This window comes from Eulemur rufifrons, chromosome 19 (assembly GCF_041146395.1).
Source record: "Eulemur rufifrons isolate Redbay chromosome 19, OSU_ERuf_1, whole genome shotgun sequence".
Classification (NCBI taxonomy): Eukaryota; Metazoa; Chordata; class Mammalia; order Primates; family Lemuridae; genus Eulemur; species Eulemur rufifrons.
The window spans coordinates 43,906,477-43,927,431 of NC_091001.1; the positions used below are offsets into that span (position 1 = coordinate 43,906,477).

General features: G+C 39.5%; 1 protein-coding gene and 1 pseudogene across 1 annotated transcript; both read right to left on the reverse strand.

Annotated features, from left to right (window-relative positions):
* Nucleotides 1-57: 57 nt before the first annotated feature.
* On the reverse strand, nucleotides 58-4,111 carry LOC138399446 (SNRPN upstream reading frame protein-like; annotated as a pseudogene).
* Nucleotides 4,112-12,468: 8,357 nt separating this feature from the next.
* Nucleotides 12,469-20,603, reverse strand: ZNF892 (zinc finger protein 892). The gene is made up of 5 exons (XM_069494725.1): nucleotides 20,585-20,603; nucleotides 19,711-19,799; nucleotides 16,340-16,442; nucleotides 15,768-15,854; nucleotides 12,469-13,739 (listed from the first exon to the last, which is right to left on the reverse strand). The coding sequence occupies exons 1-5, from the start codon at nucleotides 20,601-20,603 to the stop codon at nucleotides 12,469-12,471; spliced, it is 1,569 nt and encodes a 522-aa protein (XP_069350826.1).
* Nucleotides 20,604-20,955: the final 352 nt, after the last annotated feature.

The window sequence follows — 20,955 nt, forward strand, 5'->3', positions numbered from 1 at the left end:
TTTTGGATAGTATCTTTATTACGTTGCGGGTTTTTGCCTCGCTGTTCCAACACTGCTTTAACCACCTCTTGTCTCAGCTAAGAACGCCTGTCTCAATTCAGCCTGGAATCCGCCACAGGGGCTTGCTGCTGCTGAGAACGCCTCGGGTACAACTGACACTCTCGCTTGCTCTCGAGGGTGTCCTCCTGCGTTTGACTGGGACTTCCACCTCTGGCACGCGCTGTTCTGCAGCCCGTCTCTGGTGTGAGCGATCCCTTGCTCGCTCCGTCGCGTCATCTCCAGCAGCCACCCCGGTCAGCGCAGGACTCACTGTCGCGGAGGCAGAGTTAGCCCTTGTCCCCACCGGCGCATGTGCGCCAGCCGCACCAACACCGCCGTTTAGTAAGCACTGTCATAATTGATCTAGGCAAGGATCATCTATGGAGACCAAAAATCCTAAGAGAAAAGTTGTTGGGAACCAAGATATTCAGAGATTACTTACTAAGTACAAAGGAAGAAGTTATTAATTACAATGAGAGAATTTGGACATGTGAACAAAGTAATCAAATTTTGCATTAGGAATAGGATAAATTGACATCTTGAGTTTCTTGATGTGATTTAGTGAGAATCACACATCTATGTAGATTTCTTGCCAAAAATGCTTAAGCTATATCTAATCATGAGAAAATATAGGTGGTGAGACATTCTAGAAAATAACTGACATGGATTTCTCAAAATATTAATGTCATGAAAGACAAAAAGAGATAGAAAGATCATTCTAAACTGAAGGAAACTAAAGAAGCAGGATAAATAAACTTCAGTGTCGTCATTGATTGGGAACTGGATGGAAAACTGTAAATGACATTTTGGGATACTGTGGGTAAACTAAACTGGCTGTGTGTTAGATAGTATTCTCGTATCACTCTTAGGTTGCTTGGGTTGAATAACAGTCTTGTGATTATGTCGGAGAATGTACTTGCTCAAAAAGACACATGCTGGTACATGCTCTTATAAGACACAAGACATTGGGGTAAAATGTCATGATGTCAGCAATTCTGTTTCAAATAGTTCAGCAAAGAAAACCATACATAGACAAAGGTAAAGCAAAAGTGGTGGACAGAAAAGAAAAACAAGGAAAAGGAAGGGAGGAAGGGAGAGAGGGAGGTATGAAGGGGGGAGGGAAAGAGGAGAGAGGAGCCTCAGCTCCCTTCCTCCTTAGGCCATATCAAAAAATTGTGGCAGCAATTGTTCTGTAAACTAAAAATAAAATCCTAAGCCCCAAGCCCCACCACCACTAACTGAATGGACCACATTTTGGCCAAGAGGACCCTGGAGAAATCTTAAAAACTGAGTTCCTGGCCATGACAGGACAGGAGGTTGGACATGCCTTGTTATACCACCTCTCTTTTGGAGTTTAGGCGCTGATAGCTAACCAGCATTAATTTTAAAACAGAGATTATAGAACTGACAAAACAGACTCTTTGTGGCAATAAGATATCAAATTAAAAACAAGACCTAAGGCCATGCAAGACGAGGGTTAAGTCACACCTGCTGGCCATGAATTTGCTTAACAGGTCACTTGGACCCAGTATAGTGTGGCTTGCTCTATGATTAGCAGACTTCCTTATCTTAACTTGAATATTCCTTTCTTCTGACTCCAAGCTTTTAGACAATGCTTTATTCCAAATTCCAAGTTACAAATTAAAGAATCTCAATCCACCTATGACTTTAAAGAACCACTTTAAGATAGCCCACCTTTTGGGCCAAACCAATGTATACTTTCCATGCATTGATTTATGTCCATACCTCCTACCTCCCTGAAAGGTATAAAACCAAGCTGTAATCCAGCTGCCTTGGATTACACATTCTCAGGACTCCTTGAGATTGTATTTCCTCAGGCCTTGGTCACTCAGTCTGGCTCAGGATAAACCTCTAAATATTTTTCAGAGTTTGGTTTTACCATTAACAGTTTCATTGTCTGTAAAAACAATTAGGTTAATAAAATACTACATTTCTAAGGACAAAAGAAACCAGAAATTTCCTGCCTCGTATGCCAATATTAACAACCTGGAACTTCGGGATTTAAGAGCTGCTTGAGCCAGGAGATCAGGACTTGGGCCTGAGCAGGGTAGTGAGTTAGGACACTTTGTAGGATTGAGATGCTCAGTGAAACAGGTGGTAGAAAACATAGATATATTTCTACCAACACCACTAAAAGTGGGAATCCACAGGGACACTTGACTGTCTAAGAACCCCTCACTCTTGGTGATGGGTGTTGGAAATGGGGTGATCTTCCCCTGGTAAATCACAATTACAGACCTGTCCCCAGGAGGGTTTGCATTTGAGATAATGTTTCCTCCTGCTTGGTCCAGGAAATCTCAATTCAAAAAATAGATTTATGTAATTTTTCTCTGGAGAAACACCCACAACACAAATCTCCCAGAATCCCTACATATTAAGACCAGTAGAATGTAAGCTCACAGTTCATGATTCTGAAAATATGAGAAACTATGCCAGACCAAAGTAGAATGCCATCTTTAAAGAAACGAGAGAAAAATAACAGTCAGCCTAGAACTCCACATTCAGTGAAAATACACATAAAGAACTGGGGCAAACATTTAAAAATCAGTCAACAAAAACTGACAATTTACCATCAACAGATCCTAACCAGAGTAACTTTTAAAAATATTCCTTCAGGAAAGCCTTCTGGAGTGTAAGAAGGAGCAGTGAAAAACATATGGGCAAATCTAAACAAATGTTAACTATATAAAACAATGACAATGTCAATAAAATAAAATTAATACTTAAGATGGGAGGGTGATTGTGGTATATTGCTTGCAAAGACTGGCCCAATTCTTCATCCCTGCCTGTATCCACACCCTTTGCAATGTGATTTTACAGCTCCTTTAATCAGGAGCTGAGTCTATTTTCTCCCCATCTAGGCTGGCCTTGTGACTTGCTTTGGGTAATAGAATTTGATAAAAGTTGCAGTGTGCTAGTTTTGAGCTGAAGCCTCAAAAGGGCTTGCATGTTTCCAGTCTCTTGCACCCCTGCCACCAGAAAAGCATGTCTGAGCTAGCCTGCTAGATAAATGGGAGGAAGGACGGCAGAGCCATCCTAGTTAGGGGCAATCCTAGACCATTTATATGGAAGCATCTAAATCACAAGAATGAAGTCAAAGAGGATTATTCTAAAGATTTAGTATTGCCCACCCTGTTGGTGAGGATCTGTTACTCGCTTAGGATCTGGACTTTGGAGTTGATACTGGAATGAGTTAAGATTTGGGAGATATTGGGATGGTATGAATGTATTTTTTATAAGAACACGAATTTGGGGGGCCCAGGGGTAGAATGCTATGGTTTGAAGGTTTACTCCCTCCAAAACTCATGTTGAAATTTAATTTGCCAGTTTAACAGTTTAAAGAGATGGGATCTTTAAGAAGTGATTAAACCATGAGGGCTCCAACCCTCATGGGTGGTATTAGTGCCATTATGAAAGGGTGCCTTTGGCCCTCTCTTGCTCTCTCTTACCTTTCTGCCTTCCACCATGGGATGGCACTGCAAGAAGGCCCTCACTTCCTGGCCTCCAGAACTGTGAGCCAATACATTTCTCTTCATTATAAATTGCCATCTGTGATATTCTGTTATAGGAGCACAAAACAGACTAAGATGATGGTTAAGATGGTAAATTTTATGTTATGTGTTTTTACCACAATAAAAAGAAAAGATAGATTTTTAAAAAAGAAAATACTGATATATTCTATAACACAGATGAACATTATGAAAACATTTTGCTAAGTGAAAGAAGCCAATCACAGAGACCATGCCTTAACCTGTTATGTGCTGGTTTGGCAGAATACTACAGTCTGGGTAATTTATGATGAACAGAAACTTATTTTGTCATGGTTCTGGAGGCTGGGAAGTCCAAGATCAAGGGGCCAGCAACTGGTAAAGGCTTTATTGCCGTATCATTCTATGGTAGAAGGGCAAGAGAGAGAAAGAGAAAGAAAGACAGAGCAAGAGAGGATTTCCTTTTGTACGGAACCCACTCCTATAATAACAAACCCACTCCCATGACAACAGCATTAATCAATTCATGAGGGCAATGCCCCTATGACCTACTCACCTCCCATTAGGCCCCACCTCACAACACCACCTCATTGGGGATCAAGTTTCCAACACATGAACTTTGGGGGACACATTCAAACCATATCAGACCATATATTGTATGATTCCATTTATATGAAATGTCCAGTATAGGCAAATCTATAGACATAGTAAGTATTAACATATTAGTGGTTGCCTCGTGTTGAGGTGAATAGAAGCACTGAGAGGTTGTCTTAGTCTGTTATAGTTGCCAGAACAAAAAGACCATAGACTGAGTAGCTTACAAACAACAAAAATTTATTTCTGGAGCTGGGAAGTCCAAGACCAAGGCACCAGAATGGTTGGATTCTGTTGGGAGCTCACTTCTAGTAATAGATGTCTTTTCACTGTGCCCTCACATGATGGAAGTGGTGAGAGATTTCTCTGGAGCTTCTTTCATAAGAGCACTGATCTCATTTATGAGGGCTATGCCCTTATGACCTAATCACCTCCCAAATGCCCCACCTGCTAATACCATCACCTTGGGGATTAGGATTTCAACATATGAATTTTAGTGGTACATAAACATTCACACCACAGCAGAGGTCATAGCTAAAAGATTTCTCTTGGAGGTGATAAAGATGTTTTAAATAAGTGGTGATGCTTGCACAAGTCTGTGAATACACAAAAATCACTGAATTGTACATTTTAAATGGGTAGATTTTATGGTATGTAAATTATAATCTCAATAAATCTGTTACAAAGTATTCTTATGTTTAAAGGAAGTCACTATATGATGATAAAATATTCAAGTCACCAGAGAGATGACAATTCTTAACTTGTATTCAGATAACAACTGTGTCAAAATATATAAAGTAAAACTTGACATGACATATAAATATATAATGATAGGGAAAGCATATAAATCAGAACAAGAATAAATTTGGAAGACTTACATTACTTGAGTTTAGTATTTACTATAAAGCTACAGTAATCAAGACAATGTGTGGTTTTGGCAAAGGTATGGACACATAAATCCATGGAACAGAATAAAAAACCCAGAAATAGACCCAGTCAAATACGATCAATTGATTGTTGACAAAGGGGCAGAAGTAATTCAATAGAGAAAGGACATTTTTCCACAAATGATGCTGGAACAATTGGTTAAGCACCCTGTCCCAATGAACCTAGGCCTATATTTCATACCTCATAAAAAAATTAGCTAAAAATGACTCATAGATGTAAATGTAAAACATATTATTAAGCCAGTAAAAGAAAAACTTCCTAAACTTTAGTTAGTGATATAATTCTTAGATATGACACCAAAAGTATGGTCCATAAAAGGAAAACCTGACAAACTGGGACTTCATTAAAAGTTAAAACCTTTGCTCTACCAAAGACACTGAAAGAGAAAGGAAATAAAAAATTATAAAAAGACAAGCCACAAACTACAAAACTAACCTAGAAAAACAAACTATAGAATTCTTTAAATATGGCAAAAGATTTGAACAGACACTTCATCAAAACAGATATACACATGGATAATAAGCATATGAAAAGATGCTAAACATCAAGTAAATGCAAAGCAAAGTCACGATGAGATACCACTATACATCTATTAGAATGGGCAAAACAAAAAAGTTGACAAGACCATGTGCTAGCAAAGATATGGAGCAACCATATGTCTCATACATTGCGGATGGGAATACAAAATTATACAGTCACTCTGGAAAACAGTTTGGCCCTGTCTTACAAAGGTAAACATATACTCACCATATGGCCCAGCCATTTCACTCCAGATATTTACCCTAGCAAAATGAAAAGTTATGCTCATACAAAAACCCATATATAATTAATGTTTATAGTAGTTTTATTTGTAATCACCAAAAATTAGAAACAATTCAAATATCCTTCAATGGGTGAATGTATAAAAATATTGTGGTACATAAAATAGAAAAGTACTCAGCAATAAAATGGAATAAATAATACACACAACATAAATGAATCTCAAAGACATTATATTCAGTGAGAAGGAAAAAAGCCAGTCTAAAAAGAAGAAAAGGGGAATTTTTTGTTATAATAGCACTGTTCTGTACCCTGATTCTCATGATGATTACATGAGTCTACAGAGGTCTTAAAACTCACAGAACTGTGGAAGGAAGAAAGGAGGGAGAGGGAGAGGGAAGGAGGGAGGAGTGTGGGAGGAGGAGAAGGAACTATTATAACCACACACACAATTACAGTGGTAGTTACAAGGGTGATACCTTTGTCAAATTTATCAAATATGTTAAGTATGTAAACTTTATTATATGTAAAGTATACTTCAATAAAGTTGATTTTATAAAATTCCAGAAGTCAGTTATTTTAAGACTAGTAAAATTGAAAAATCTTCAGAAACACAATCAAGAGAAAAAAAGGGGATACAAATAAGCAATATTACGAAAGAAAAAGGAGACATAAGCACAGATAAAACAGGGACTTAAGTATAGCATACAGGTAGTGTATATAAGAGTGCTAAAGAAAAAAAAAAGAAAAGAAAACAGGAACTTAAAATAAAAATATTTTGAAATTATTGACCAAAAAATATAAATTTTTAGAAAAACCTAACAAAAACTTACAAGAAGTTTTTGAACAGAAGATTTGAATAGCCCTTAAAACCAATCAAACCACACACTACAAATACAATAATCCTAGTTTAACAGGTGTATGCAACTTAACATTCAAGGGACACAAACTCTTCCAGAAAGAAGGAAAATCACTGAATTTGGTAAATCCAAGCAATGCAGGGATTTTTTAACTTTAGAAAATTTGTCAATGTAATTTACCACATTAATAAAGAAAACATATGATCATCTCAAAAGATGCATATATTAGTACTGTTCAAGAAAACTTATTTTAAAAGATAAAAAGCCTCACTTCTTTACATTCCCAGTCATTTTTATTGGGCTACACCATCATTAAGCATACATGATGGACAGGTCATATAAATGACCACATCAATGATACATAATAGTTATGTAGCACTTGATAGCTTACAAATCACAGTGTCCAGTTTCTACCTAATTCTAATTATTCCCAAGTGGGTATTACATTAATAAAAAAAAATATGGAAACTGATTTAAAAAGATGAAATAACTTGTCCAAAATACCAATTATTTTTATTCTGTATTTTGTTGTTTCTCTATATGTTATTAAATTAAAATGAATAGATAGCCACATACAGATAATACATAATTGGAAAAAAATCCAAAATTCTGAATCCATTTTTCCAGGGGTTCTCATATGCTCTTGGAATAAAGATACAAATAAAAAATTTTAACCCTATAGTTTATATTGTTAGTCATATCTATCTCCTTCTCATCTTTGCAATCTATAATTAAACAATGGTGTCTCCTCAATGTAAAAAAAGTTTCCAACACATGAATTTTGGGGGACACATTCAAACCATATCAGACCATATATTGTATGATTCCATTTATATGAAATGTCCAGTATAGGCAAATCTATAGACATAGCAAGTATTAATATATCAGTGGTTGCCTAGAATTGAGGTGAATAGAAGGGTTGAGAGTTGGCAACTTATCTTTGGGAAACCTGTGAACATTCCTTTTGGTACTTAGTCCTAACTGGTTACAAATGACCTATATATGCCATGAACCTTTGGGTTGTACTTGACACAACTTGATGTGTCAAATGCAAGGATGTCATGGGAAGGATGGAATACTACTTTCCCCTATTCCTATCACTGAGTACAGCTAAAAATCCTGGATACTATGTATAAAACAAACATAAGATAGTTCTATAACGTGGATAGAGAATGGACTAGTTAGGGACCTCAGAACCTGTAGGAACAACACAACAGTGAGTTTCTTGAGTTTCTTTTTGCCTCATCTGTCCCAGATTGGACTTTGGAGAAGCTGGCAACCAAGCTTTTTTCAGTATGGGCCCAGACTGAAAAAGGCCCCCCCAAAGTCTGGTCTTCTAGCCAAAAGACTGCGAATGGAGCAACCTAGCAAGACAGAACACTTTTTAAGACAATAATCATAATCATCCTATTCCAGCCAGACACCACAGAAGAAAGCTGCAGACCTATCCCCAGCAACAAAGGCTGCATGAGGAGCCTACAATTCCACCCTCACCAGGCTGTAACAAGGCTCCTCAACCCTCCATCTTCTCCCTGGTGTAGTATCAGAGAAGGCCAAGTGGATCAACAGATTTCCCAAACCCACCGCTTCCCCCACATCACCCTGGCAGTGTCAGTGAAGACCATGTGGGGAGACTAAGCATCCAACCCTACCCAGAGACAAGACATCCCATTCCTTAATGCTGTGGTGTCAATGGAGGCCTAGTGGAGGGTCAGGACTTTTATCAATGCCCAATAGTAATGAGGTCACTTCACCCCACCCCACCCCATGAGGACAGTAGAGGCCATGTGAGAAGCAGTAATGAGACATTCGTGGCCCTTCCAGCCAGTGTGTCACCAGTGGAGGACCAGTGGGGAACTGTAAGTCCCACCCCTGCCCAACAGTATTGAGGACCTCTGCCCCAGTTGTCATCACAGGCCAATGATGAACCTCGATTTTTAATACCAACTTAATGACACAGCACCCCCCAACCCTTTCTACACTAGAGTGGTGTCAGAGGAGGCCTGCCAAAACATATGATTTACACAGGATACTAAGTCTCATAATACTTAAAATGTTCAGATTCAATTGAAAATCAGTCATCAAACCAGGAGCCAAAAAAAAAAAAAAATCAATTTAAGTGAGAAGATAATCCACAGATACCAACACTGAGACAACACAGATGTTAAAATAACCTAAACTGACAAAAGACTTTAAAGCAGCCATCATAAAAATGCCTCAGTGAATAATTACAAACATGCTTGACAACAATAAAAGTCTCAGCAAAAAATAATAATAATAATGATAATAATAAAGAACCAAACAGAACTGAAAAATACAATACCTGGAATAAAACTCAATTACAAGCTCAACAGTAGAATCAAAGGGATAGAAGGAAGAACTAGTGAACTTGAAGATAGAACAATAGAAGATAATCTGAACATAGAGAAAATTGCTATGGACTGAATTGTGTCCCCCAAAATTCATTATGTTGAGATCCTAACCCCCATTGTGACTGTATTTGGAGATAGGCTCTTAAGAAGTAATTAAGACTAAAAGAGGTCACAAAAGTGGGATCCTAATCTGATAGGACTGGTGGCCCTATGAGAGGAAGAGAGAGCTCTCCCTCTGCACACATGCATTGGGGAAAGGCCATGTGAGGACACAGTGAGAAGGCAACCATCTAAGAGCTAGGAACTGAACCCTGCTGGACCTTGATTTTAGATTTCCAGCCTCTAAGACTGTGAGAAATGTCTGTTGTTTGAGCCACCCAATATATGGTATTTGTTTTATGACAGATCAAGTAGACTAAGATTTTCGTACCAAGAAGAGGGATGCTGCTGTAACAAACACCTAAAAATGCAGAAGCAACTTTGAAACTGGGTAACGGGTAGAGGCTGGAAGAGTTTTGAGGTGCATTGTTAGAAATACAGATAGTAAAGGCCACTCTGACAAGGTCTCAGATGGCAATGAGCTACCTATTACTGGAACTGAAGGAAAGATGATCCTTGTTATAAAGTGGCAAAGAACTTGTCTGAACTGTTCTAGTATTTTGTGGAAGGTAGAACTTGGGAGTGATGAAATTGAATATTTAGCAGAGGAGATTTCTAAAGAAAGTATTGAAGATACAGCTTGGTTCCTCCTTACTGCTTATAGTAAATTGTGAGAGGAGACATGAATTGAAGAAGGAATTGTTAAGCAAAAAAGGAACCAGAATTTAAGAGATTTGGAACACTCTGTCTATCTATGTCACAAAAATATGAGAGAGTTTGTTATGAAGAAAACACAAAGAGTGTGGCTGAACAACCATTTGATAAAAGAGATCACGGATGTGACTAATGAACTTCATCAGCCCTCTCAGCACAAGCCAGGAATAGAAATGGGAGAAACAGTCAGATGGGACTAAAGGGGTCAGGAAAAACAAACAAACAAACAAACAAAAAAAAAAAACAACCAAAAAAACAAAACAAAACAACAAATAACAAAACAAAATGAAGGCCATAGGATTTCTTAGATCCTATAGGACCAGACAATAAAGCTATCTGGCTGTGAACATGTGCTATTCTTCAAGAAAAGGGAAGAATGACCTTGAAAGCAATTAGAGACTGTCAAGATTGCTTCCTGTTTCAAAAGGTGGAGCCATCACGTTGGCTTCTACAGGCCAGACAGCCTCCAACTGAAGCCTTAGGGCAGACTGCCCTACAGAGCCTTGGCACAACCAGAGAGGCAGGACCACTACGTTAGGTTTCAGACTTGCTTGGGACCCATCACTCCTTCCTTCTTTCCTATTTCTCCCCTTTGGAAGGAAATATCTACATTATGTCTGTCCCATAATTGTATTTTGGAAACACAAAATTTTGTTTGGTTTCACAGGTTCATAGCTGGAGAAGAATTCTGCCTCAGGATGAGTCATACCTTCAATCTCATCTCTATTTAATTTAGGCGATATTTAGATGAAACTTTGGACTTTAGAGTTGATGCTAGAATGAGTTAAGACTTTGGGGGTTGTCAGAATGGAATGAATGTACTGTGCATACAAGGACACAAATTTAGTGCAGGTCCAGGGGTGGAATGCTATGGACAAAATGTGTCCCTCCCACCCCCAATTCATTATGTTGAAACACTAACCTCTAATGTGACTGTATTTGAAGACAGGGTTTTTAGGAGGTAATTAAGGATAAATGAGGTAATATAGGTAGGGGCCTAATCTGACAGAATTGGTGGCCCTGTAAGAAGGAGATCTCTCTCCCCTGCTCCTTTTCTTTCTCTCTCTGTCCCTCCCTAAGGAAAGGGTGGGAAGACAGTGAGAAGGTAGCCATCTGTAAGCCAGGAAGAGAACCCTCAGTAGCAGGAGAGTCAGCTGGCACATTGATCTTGGTCTTCCTAGCCTCCAGAACTGTGAGAAATAATTTTTTTGAGTCACCAAGTCTATGGCAGATTAAGCAGCCTAAGACAAAAATAGAAAAATGAACAGAGCCTTAGGAACTTCTGGGACCACAACCAAAGATCTAGTATTTCTGTCATTAGAGTCTAGAAGGAGAGAAAGGGTGGACAGTGGGGGCTAAAAATGTATTTGAAGAAATGATGGCTGAAATGTTCCCATATTTGCTAAAACCTACATATTGAAGCAGCTCAGCAAACCCCCCAAAGGATAAACTAAAAGAAATCCACACCAAGACACATCATAGTGAAACTTCTGAAAATTAAAAACACTGCACTCAAAATGTTTCTAGTAGTAACCTTCAAGGTTTCAATGAAAAATATATATATACATATATATATATATATATATACACACACACACACACACACACAAAGATGTCATCTGCCTCTACCTAAGAGCAAAATGGTGAAAGGTAAGTATTTCAAAGTTTTTTCAAGTTTTTCACAATCTAATATGCAGTGTCAGTGCAGGTCCACAACTAAATTTCACTGTATGGCATGAAAAAATTTAAGGTAAAACTAGACACAACTGAGGTAAATTTTTATAAATAAGCATATTCTCAGGTAACTCAGTCAGCTTAAAACATGCTGAACACATCAAAGGTCTCTTCTATACTTTCCCTTTCTAAGTTGTAGGTCTTGACTCTCAGAATTAACATGATTCTTAGTAGGCGACAAAAGCAGACTCCCAGGCCAACATTCCTTAGCCTCAGGGTAAAGCTGCCCTCACAGAAACTTTGTAATTGACCAACTAACAAGTCTAATACTTTTCCTGATTGTGAATATTCAGTTGAGTAGTTATTTCAATCAACATTTCTTGGGTTCATTTCCTCAGCTCTTTTTTTCTACCTTTCCCATCTACCTCCTTTGTACTTAAGAATTAAGGACAACTTCTCTTCTAACCACCATTCCTGATCCTAGACAAACTCACTGAATTCTCAATCTCTTATTTCTATGCCTGCAATTTCCCTAAGAGGATTACTTTTCTCTTTAAAACTTATGTCCTTAGCATTATGAAACTACCTGCCCCAGTTAAGATGTCCTCTTTCTGCCATGGCACACCCTATTTCTCTCTCAAGGATTTGGTAGCTTATATACATATTAGGGTTTTAGAAATAATTTTCCTCTTTCCCCAAGAAAATTCAGAGTGTCCTCCACTAGGACATTTTAAAAATGTAAAACTGCTCTTTCACAGTCTAAGTAAGCTATATTCCCCATCAGCAATGACTTCTCAGTAACTTTTTTGTAACAGAGTCTTAAATTTCTTTGTAGCCCCCACAGTAGGTATGGTGAATGCTCAATACATATGTTCTGAATGTACCACATTTACATAGTCTTTATCCAGTATGAATTCTCTTTTGTTGGCCAAAGGCTATATGTTCACTAAAGGCTTGTACATATTCCTTGGATTTCCCTACAGCATGAGTTTTCTGGTGTTGAGAAAGGGATGAACTCTGGCTGAAGGCTTTCCCACATTCCTTACACTTATAGGGCTTTTCTCCAGTGTGAGTTTTCTGATGTTTTGTAAGAGATGAGCTCTGACTGAATGCCTTTCCACAATCCTTACACTTGTAAGGTTTTTCTCCAGTGTGCGTTCTCTGATGACGAATAAGGGCTGAGCGGTCACTGAAGGCTTTGGTGCAATCATTGCATTTATAAGGTTTCTCCCCAGTGTGAGTTCTCTGGTGCTGAGTCAGGGCTGAGCAGTAGCCAAAGGCTTTCCCACATTCATTACACTCATAAGGCCGCTCCCCTGTATGAGTTCTCTGGTGCTGAATAAGGCCTGACCGATCACTAAAGGCTTTGCCACATTCATTACACTTATAAGGTTTCTCTCCAGTGTGAATGACCTGATGTTGGGTAAGAAATGTGCTTTGGCTGAAGGCCTTCCCACATTCATTACACTCGTAAGGTTTCTCTCCAGTATGAATTCGCTGATGCTGAGTGAGGTATGAACTTTGATTAAAGGCCTTCCCACATTCATTGCATTCATAGGGTTTTTCTCCAGTATGAATTATATGATGCCGAATAAGGGCTGAGCGGTGACTGAAGGCTTTCCCACATTCATGACATTCGTAGGGTTTCTCTCCAGTATGAATCCTCTGGTGTAGAGTAAGGTGTATGCTCTGGCTAAAGGCTTTACCACATTCAATACATTCATAGGGTTTTTCTCCTGTGTGAATTCTCTGATGCAAGACAAAAGCTGAATAGTAACTGAAGGCTTTCTCACACTCATTACACTTCCAAGGTTTTTTTCCTGCACAAATTTTCTCATGCCTAATTATATGTGAATTTTGTTTTAAGTTCTTTTTAAATGAATCACAGGGATGTAGTCTCTCTCCTTGTTGTTGAACAAGTAATGACCTCCGACTAAAATTTCTTCTAAATTCATCACAGTGGTAACTTCTCTCTCCAGATGATTTCTTCTGAGTGATGACCTCTTGCATTAAATGTTTCTCATGATTTTCTTGCTGACTCTCTAAAGAATTCTCACATTCACTAGAATCTTCCTCTGGAAATCTTTCTATTAACACCCCAGGGGCTGATTCCTCTTCAGAAGTGTCCTTCTCTGGAGTTAACGCCTTGCTTTCTGGTACTGTCTCCCAGTCTGAAAGAAGCAAAAATACACATGTATCATTTCCTACACTGAGAGAAAAATAACTGCTGTAGTAGGAAAATAATGAAACAAACAAATAAAAAATGCTTTCAGGGAATACATGAACTTGAAAGCTCTCAAAAATAGTCTTACAATCTTGAGAGAATGCAAGAAAAGGAAGATGACTGGGCAAATAAGTATATTTGCATTGAAGGAGAGGTGCACAGGTACCCACTATTCCTCTATGCAGCAGGGTAGGAAATGGGAAAGAATAACAGAACAATATTAAGCAGAGGTGATGTGGGGAAATGGCAGACAAAAAAACAAGACCTGCAGGAGACAGGGCTGGGATCAGAGAAAGATGGTCTCCCAGAAATGACTCACTGTACTCATCTCACTAGAGCCTCATCATTTCATGCCTGGAGAATGATCATCTTTAGACGATCTCCTTGCCACAAATCTTTTCCCACTCCAATATGTCCTAATTACTGCTAAAAGACAAAGCTTTCAAAAACATCACTCTTAAACAAAAATCTCTGTTGGTTCCACAGATTCAAGATGAGACACAAATTCTACAAGCTAGCATTCAATGTGGTCCAGGATCCACAAACTCAAATTTTCACAAAGCTTAGTAACTAGGAAGCAAGTGATTATCTCTGATTGCTTACCATCAATCCATACCAAATAAACTGGAAATAGTAAGATAGAACCAAGTTAAAAAAAAAAGAACAGTGTGCGGAGGGGAAGTTCAAAGCTTCATGTGCTAAGTTTGGTCCCCAACCTGTCAGGACATCTGCCCCAAGTTCCTAGGCTTCCTAGTGAGATTTTGGGAGGTGGGGAGTGGGGAGCTTCATTGCTAAAAATGTTTAAATACTTTCAAGCTTAGATGGTCTTTAATATCCATTCCAATCATGCCTCTACATGAGATAAATAAATACAATACTATGTGCTCAACTACATATCATACTCAGGGAAGTGCCTGGGGTTTTAAAGGATAAATATGTAGAAAAAGGCAAATGAACTTCCAGCTAAGGGGAGTGGAAAAATCAAAGCTCCAAATGTTCATGGAGAAGACATGGTTACTGGAGGATAATAAGGGACTTGTTTGCTTGGTGTTAAAGTTTCAAGTAGAAAAACAAAGAAGGCAAAAAGCTTAGGTAGATAGACAAAAAAAAGGCCTCTAAAGCAGGTAGAGGAATACAGAACTGGCAGAGTAACTGACTCACTGTAATCTAGCAGTATTATGCTGCCTTAATTTTACAAGGATAAGATCTAAAGAAAGTATAATTAGATGGTAGTCTGTTGCAGTAATCTAGTGACAGAAGTAACAGGGTCAAATCCATGATATCCTTCAAAAAAACTTACTAGGACTTAATGAATAGTTATCATTTGCTTAGCATATAGTCAGGTACTGTTCTAAACATTTCTCTCATATTATTTCATTTGATCCTCACCACTTATGAGCTAAGTGCTATCATTATCCCCATTCTACAGGAGGGGACTTTGAGTCACAGAAAGGATAAGTCACTTGTTAAAGTTCACAAAGCTAATGAATAGCTGACATCAACTTTGAATCCAGAAGACTGGTTCCAAAGTCTGCACTTTTAACCACTGTGCTATGCTGCCTCTGCTTAGATACAGAGGAAGGCAAGGGAAAACCCAGAGATCAATTTATAGTCATTGGTCTGAGACTCAAAAAATGGCATTACCCTGCAGAGAGAAAATAGCATATGTGAAAAAGCCTGGTTTAGGGCCCTGAACCCAAGCAAGTTATTAACAATATTAAAGTATTGGCTTCATTTCACCTTATCTGGGAAAAAGCATAGGTTTAAAAGAGTGGAAAGTATTTACCTTCTAAAAAATGAAATTATAACTTTATAAACTTTATAGATCATCATCCACAGAGCTGGAGTATGGCACAGGGGAGATAGGGACTTCACTTCAACCTTTCCATGGTTCTAGCAAAATCTGGAAAGGCTCCTCTACAAGCATTTCTATCGACCATCTGGGTTTTATTTTCACTGTTTCTAAGTCACTCACCTGCACTGGCTGCTTTTGAGCTATCTCTCTCCAGCTCGTCCCCATGCTCCAACTGAGAGATTACATTAGGCTTGGAAATTGGAAGCCCTGGTCATAGGGAAAGAAAAAGGAGTCTGGTAAAGAGTTCAGTGTTAGTTCCTTAGTCGTTAGGGAAGACAGTATGAGAGTGAGAGAATGAGGTCAGTTCTGGATTTCCTTCTCAACAATGCTCAGAGGGTAGGAAGACTGATAAGGGCTTGAGTTTAGAACAATTAAGTCACTGTTTTTTACCTCTATCTGTTAAAAGAATAAGCATCTATTTTCTTAATAGTTGCTTTCACTGGCACTTTGTCTTGACATCCTTGGTCAAGGAGTAAAAAAGGAGGATGCTACAGGTCCATATAACAAAGGTGTTCATTTCTAACTCCAGAAGCGTTAAAACTATATCCAGAAGCAAAAAGCAAAATTTCCTGTCTCGGGCCTTACAGGAATTAAAAATCTTTGCATCTTAAGGACCTCAGAGCCCCTAGGAACTGAGGAAGCAAAGACACCATACTGGGTAAATTCACAGGGGTCAGGGGAGCCATCCTTACCCAGCAAGACCAGATTCCTACGCTTCTCAGGCACATCTCCCTGAGGAGAGTTCAGCTGCCCCCACTGGGTAAGAGCCTCAGCCATATCCCTGATCATCGATTCCTGAAAAACCAAACACAGTGGTGCTCACCAACAGGCCTCCTTCCAGAGGCCCTTGAAAAGGATTAAAACTGACAGCATGGAAGAAGGAAGACAGGAAGGATAGGAAGGTCAGAAAAATGACCTCTAACATCGTTTCCAACACTAAGATTCTCTGGCAAATTTGTAGTTCACAGACTCACTCTTTGCCTCAACACATCAGAATTGCATATTACTTGCAAGCAGGAAGGAAAGTACCTTCAATGTACAACTGAAGGTATAAAGTTCTTAATTTATATATCAATAAATTATATTATAGAACTATAGAATTCCTTACTATTTATACATGGAAAAAGTGAGAAAATATAGTTATAAATTAAATATTTTCTCTATGGTATGGCTTTTAAAAATTAAGGGGTCCAAGAAATATGAAGTATTTTTCTCTCTAGTTTTCCTTTCACAATAAAATCAGTCCTAATAAGATATATTAAAAATTTATGTTTTCTACCACTTTAGAGAAAAAAAGATGTTTCCTACATTTGTCATAGAATATAGACTTATTTGTAAAACAGTATCTCAAAGAGAAAAAAAAGACATTTCCTACATTTGTCACAGAATATAGATTTATTTATAAAATAGTATCTCATGGAGAAAAACAAGATGTTTCCTACATTTGTCACAGAATATAGATGTATTTATAAAACAGTATCTCAAGCCCAAATTTACGAATGTTCTCAAAGTGTTCTTGTCATTTCTCACAATGGCCCTGGTCTGTCTGGTCCCCAATCTATTATACTTTCTTCCCCATCATATATTATTACTCCCGCTCTCCCTGAGCACTGGTTGGTGGCTGTGTTTCAGGTGCTTAAAATGTATGCTCCATTCCCTTTTGCCCCTTTATACATGCTGTTTCCTGTTCCTGAATGTTCTCTCCCCTGGCCCCTCTCAGCTATTTGAATCCTATTCACACTTCAGATCTCAGCTCAGGTGTTACTTCCTCAAGGAAAGCCTTTTGTGACACCATGTCCTTTTACTTCTCTTGGGTTACATACATTGAGGGGATGTTGTGATTAACAACTGTCTGTCCCATTGGACTGTAAGCTCCATGAGAGCAGAAGCCAGGTCTGTTTCTGCTCACTGAAGCAGCCCTAGTACCTGGCACAGAATAGGAACTCTGTAAATATTTAGTTGAATAGTTGAATGAAGGAAGGAATGAACAAGAATTAGTAAAAACAAGTTTAAACAGGGTATTCTACAAAAATGTGCAGAGAACAGAGTTGGGAGGGGAACAGAAGTGGATCAAATATTGAAAACATTGTAGGAGTGTTTGCTTTAGCCTAACTCTAATCTAGATGACAGGCACAAAGTTTAGTTTGTCTACTAAAATGTAGAGGGAGGGAGAAGGGCAGGTAATGCTCCTTTGAATCTATTTACTGCTTATAAGACAAATGTCTAATAATTTTTCTAATTCTATTTTTTTTTTTTTTTTGAGACAGAGTCTCACTCTGTTGCCCGGGCTAGAGTGCCGTGGTGTCAGCCTAGCTCACAGCAATCTCAAACTCCTGGGCTCAAGCAATCCTCCTGCCTTAGCCTCTCAAGTAGCTGGGACTACAGGCATGCGCCAACATACCCAGCTAATTTTTTCTATATATTTTTAGTTGTCCAGCTAGTTTCTTTCTATTTTTAGTAGAGATGGGGTCTCGCTTTTGCTCAGGCTGGTCTCTTATCTCCTGAGCTCAAATGATCCTCCCACCTCAGCCTCCCAGAGTGCTAGGATTACAGGCGTGAGCCACCGTGCCCGGCCCTCTAATTCTATTTTTAAAAAAATTGCTATACAACTATAATTGAAACACATTAAAATAGACCAGTCCTGGGTTGCCAGCAAATGAATCAGTCTTACCCATCTTTGAACTACCACTTTTGCTACAGCCCCCTGCACATATATATGAATATAATAGTTAATTTTGTTTATGTTCAGCATTCTAATGCATATTACACAGTTCTCCAAAAACAATGCACATAACAAAATAAAATTAAAAGAGCTACCTGCTTTGAAAATCTCCTGCTCAAAATAAACTATTCATTGTAAGGCTTGAAGTATGAAATCATTACACTTTTTATCTAAGTTTATGGTCCCTTAAGGCCATAGGCCTCAGGAGCGATCAACACAAGTAATATAATTTGTACAGTCTTCTTTCTTTATAAACAATGCTAACACTAACAGACTAATTGGCAGTTTCTTTTGGACTTAAGTTCCCTGAGAAAACCTCAGCAATCCAATTCATTTAAGTGTGCATGTACTGGGGCTGGAAGATACCGGCAGGCCAATCAGACACTGTCCAGCAGGTGCTACTTTCTGCTCTTTCTCTCTGAAAGTGATCTACAAATTCACAGATCAAAATCAATACTGGCATTTTCTCCCATGTTTCATAAGGATCATCGGCACCCATATGCGGTGAGGCTTGGTGTGACACAGACCAGTAGTCCCAGAACCTGAACCAAAGGACCTGACAATTTCCTATTGTCCTAGCCAGATCTTATAGAAGCATCCTTTCTAATCATCTCTCTTCAATCAGTTATGGCATGTTTCACGTTGCTGGTCCTCTTACCTTTGAACACTTGTCTACCTAGTTGTAGACTATCCAGTGATCTGGCTACAAGACACCCAAACCTCCCTCACCACACTCCAGCCCACCCCACAGTGACTCACACACCCACTGAAGATCTACAACTACCTCATCACTTGAAGACTTTTTTTTTTTTTTGCCAAAGTTGTTGTCTCTCTCTTGTAATATTCCTGTATTCTACTCTCCAACTACCCACTTTCTCTTGTTTTTCAAAGTGCAGCTTTTATCCCAAGCCTCTCCCAAGTAGATGACAGAAAACCTCTTCCAAGGCCTTTTATGACTTGCCTGTACCAGTCATTTCTCTATTTAAAAAATATATATATTTCATCATGCTGTTTAACTATTTTATTCACCGATATCCTACTGTCTCAGTAAACTCCATGAGGCAAGGGCAAGTGGCTTTTATTACTTTGCATCTCACCACGAGGCCAATTATAGTACTGAATGGCTGGAAAGCGTGCAGAAAGCACTTAGTGGGTAAAGAAAAAGCAATGGTGGGAAGGAAAGTTCTGCATAAGTGAGAAGCATGTCCTGTGAAGTTCATCAGTCATCAGTTTATCAAAATGAACCTAGTGGTCTAGGAATCAGTGCTGAGCAATTCCATAATAAGGAAAGAAAACATACCCATGCTCTGAGAACAGAAGGAAAAAAAATTCTAAACTTACCTGCGACCCAGAGGTTAGCAGCATAGCAGTCATGCCATTTTCTTTTGGGTTTCCAGCACAGAGAAAGTGTGAGTCCTCAGAAAGTGATCCTAGAAGTGAAGCCAGGAGCCAGGATGATTACTCTGTCCTTGCAGTAAACTCACAGAAACAGCCACCTATTAGCTACATGTCTAAGAGGAGTCAACACAGGGAACCAAAGGACAATCCCACAATATCCTTTAATCATTGCTGCCTCAGGTTCCTCCTGTCCTCCTCTGCCCTTAAACTCCAGTAGAAATCTGGTTTGAAACTCTGCACACATAAATTAAATACATATTTCTACCTCTCGTCTGCTGATTAGTCAAAATAATACTCAAAGTCTCTGTGTGTCAATCCATGCCTCACTTAATGATTCATCTCTGTCGTATTCCAGGCTCACAGGATGAAGGAAGAGTAGTGAAATTCTTTTTGAACATTGGCTTTTCAGATACAATACTGGCTGTCTCAGAAAAGCGATGGGTCTTGTGGAAAAACAAACAAACAAAAAACAGCTGTATTGTAAACAAATCCTGTGACCCAGCCTTCCCCATCTGCCAAATGGATCAAATGGTTCCTCTAAGGACAAAAGGAAGTCGTTATCAAAAGCCAAACTGTCAGGTATGTTCACTTTTGGGACAAGGAAGGCAACCATCACCCTACAGACCAGGAGCGCAATGAAGGTGGCCGGCGGGCTCTCCCTCAAAACCCCAATGTGAAATCAACTAGTAGGACGGGACTCTCTCACACAGCGGACGTGATGCTCCTCCTTCCTGAGCCTGCCCCAGCTAGAGGGCAGCTTCTCTCCTTTCCTTTCTCTCCAGCGGGCACCGCGGTCGCTTCACTCCCAAATTCTCACCTCTGCCCCCAGGCTCCATGGCTACTACCTCCTCCGCCCGTGCCGGAGACGACCGCCTCGGGGGAAGGGCCTGAGGGTCCGCCACTCCGGTCCACCCAGGCGCCCGGGGAAAGCACGCGCGACCCTCGCCAGCGGCCCAGCGCCCCCTACCCCGGGGCCCTCCCGTCGTCCTCCTTCCGAGCTCTCAGATTTAGAAGGGCATGCGCTCAGGCCGCCTCCACCCGAGGCCTGACCTCACGCGGGACACGGAGGAAGCTTGAGCCAGGCGACAAAGGAAGGTATCTAAGAGCCAGCCGGGCCGAGCCGCGCCGGTCAACTAAGAGGCCGAACTACAACTCCCAGAATCCTCCGCGCGCAGCTTCCCAGAGGAC

Excerpts from the sequence above, each read along its gene's own strand:
- ZNF892 (XM_069494725.1), bottom strand. Across the intron at positions 15,855-16,339 it reads TAGGAATCTGGTCTTGCTGG|GGCTTCCAATTTCCAAGCCT; the intron begins GTAAGGATGGCT and ends CCCTATGACCAG. Across the intron at positions 13,740-15,767 it reads CTCAAAAGCAGCCAGTGCAG|ACTGGGAGACAGTACCAGAA; the intron begins GTGAGTGACTTA and ends TGCTTCTTTCAG.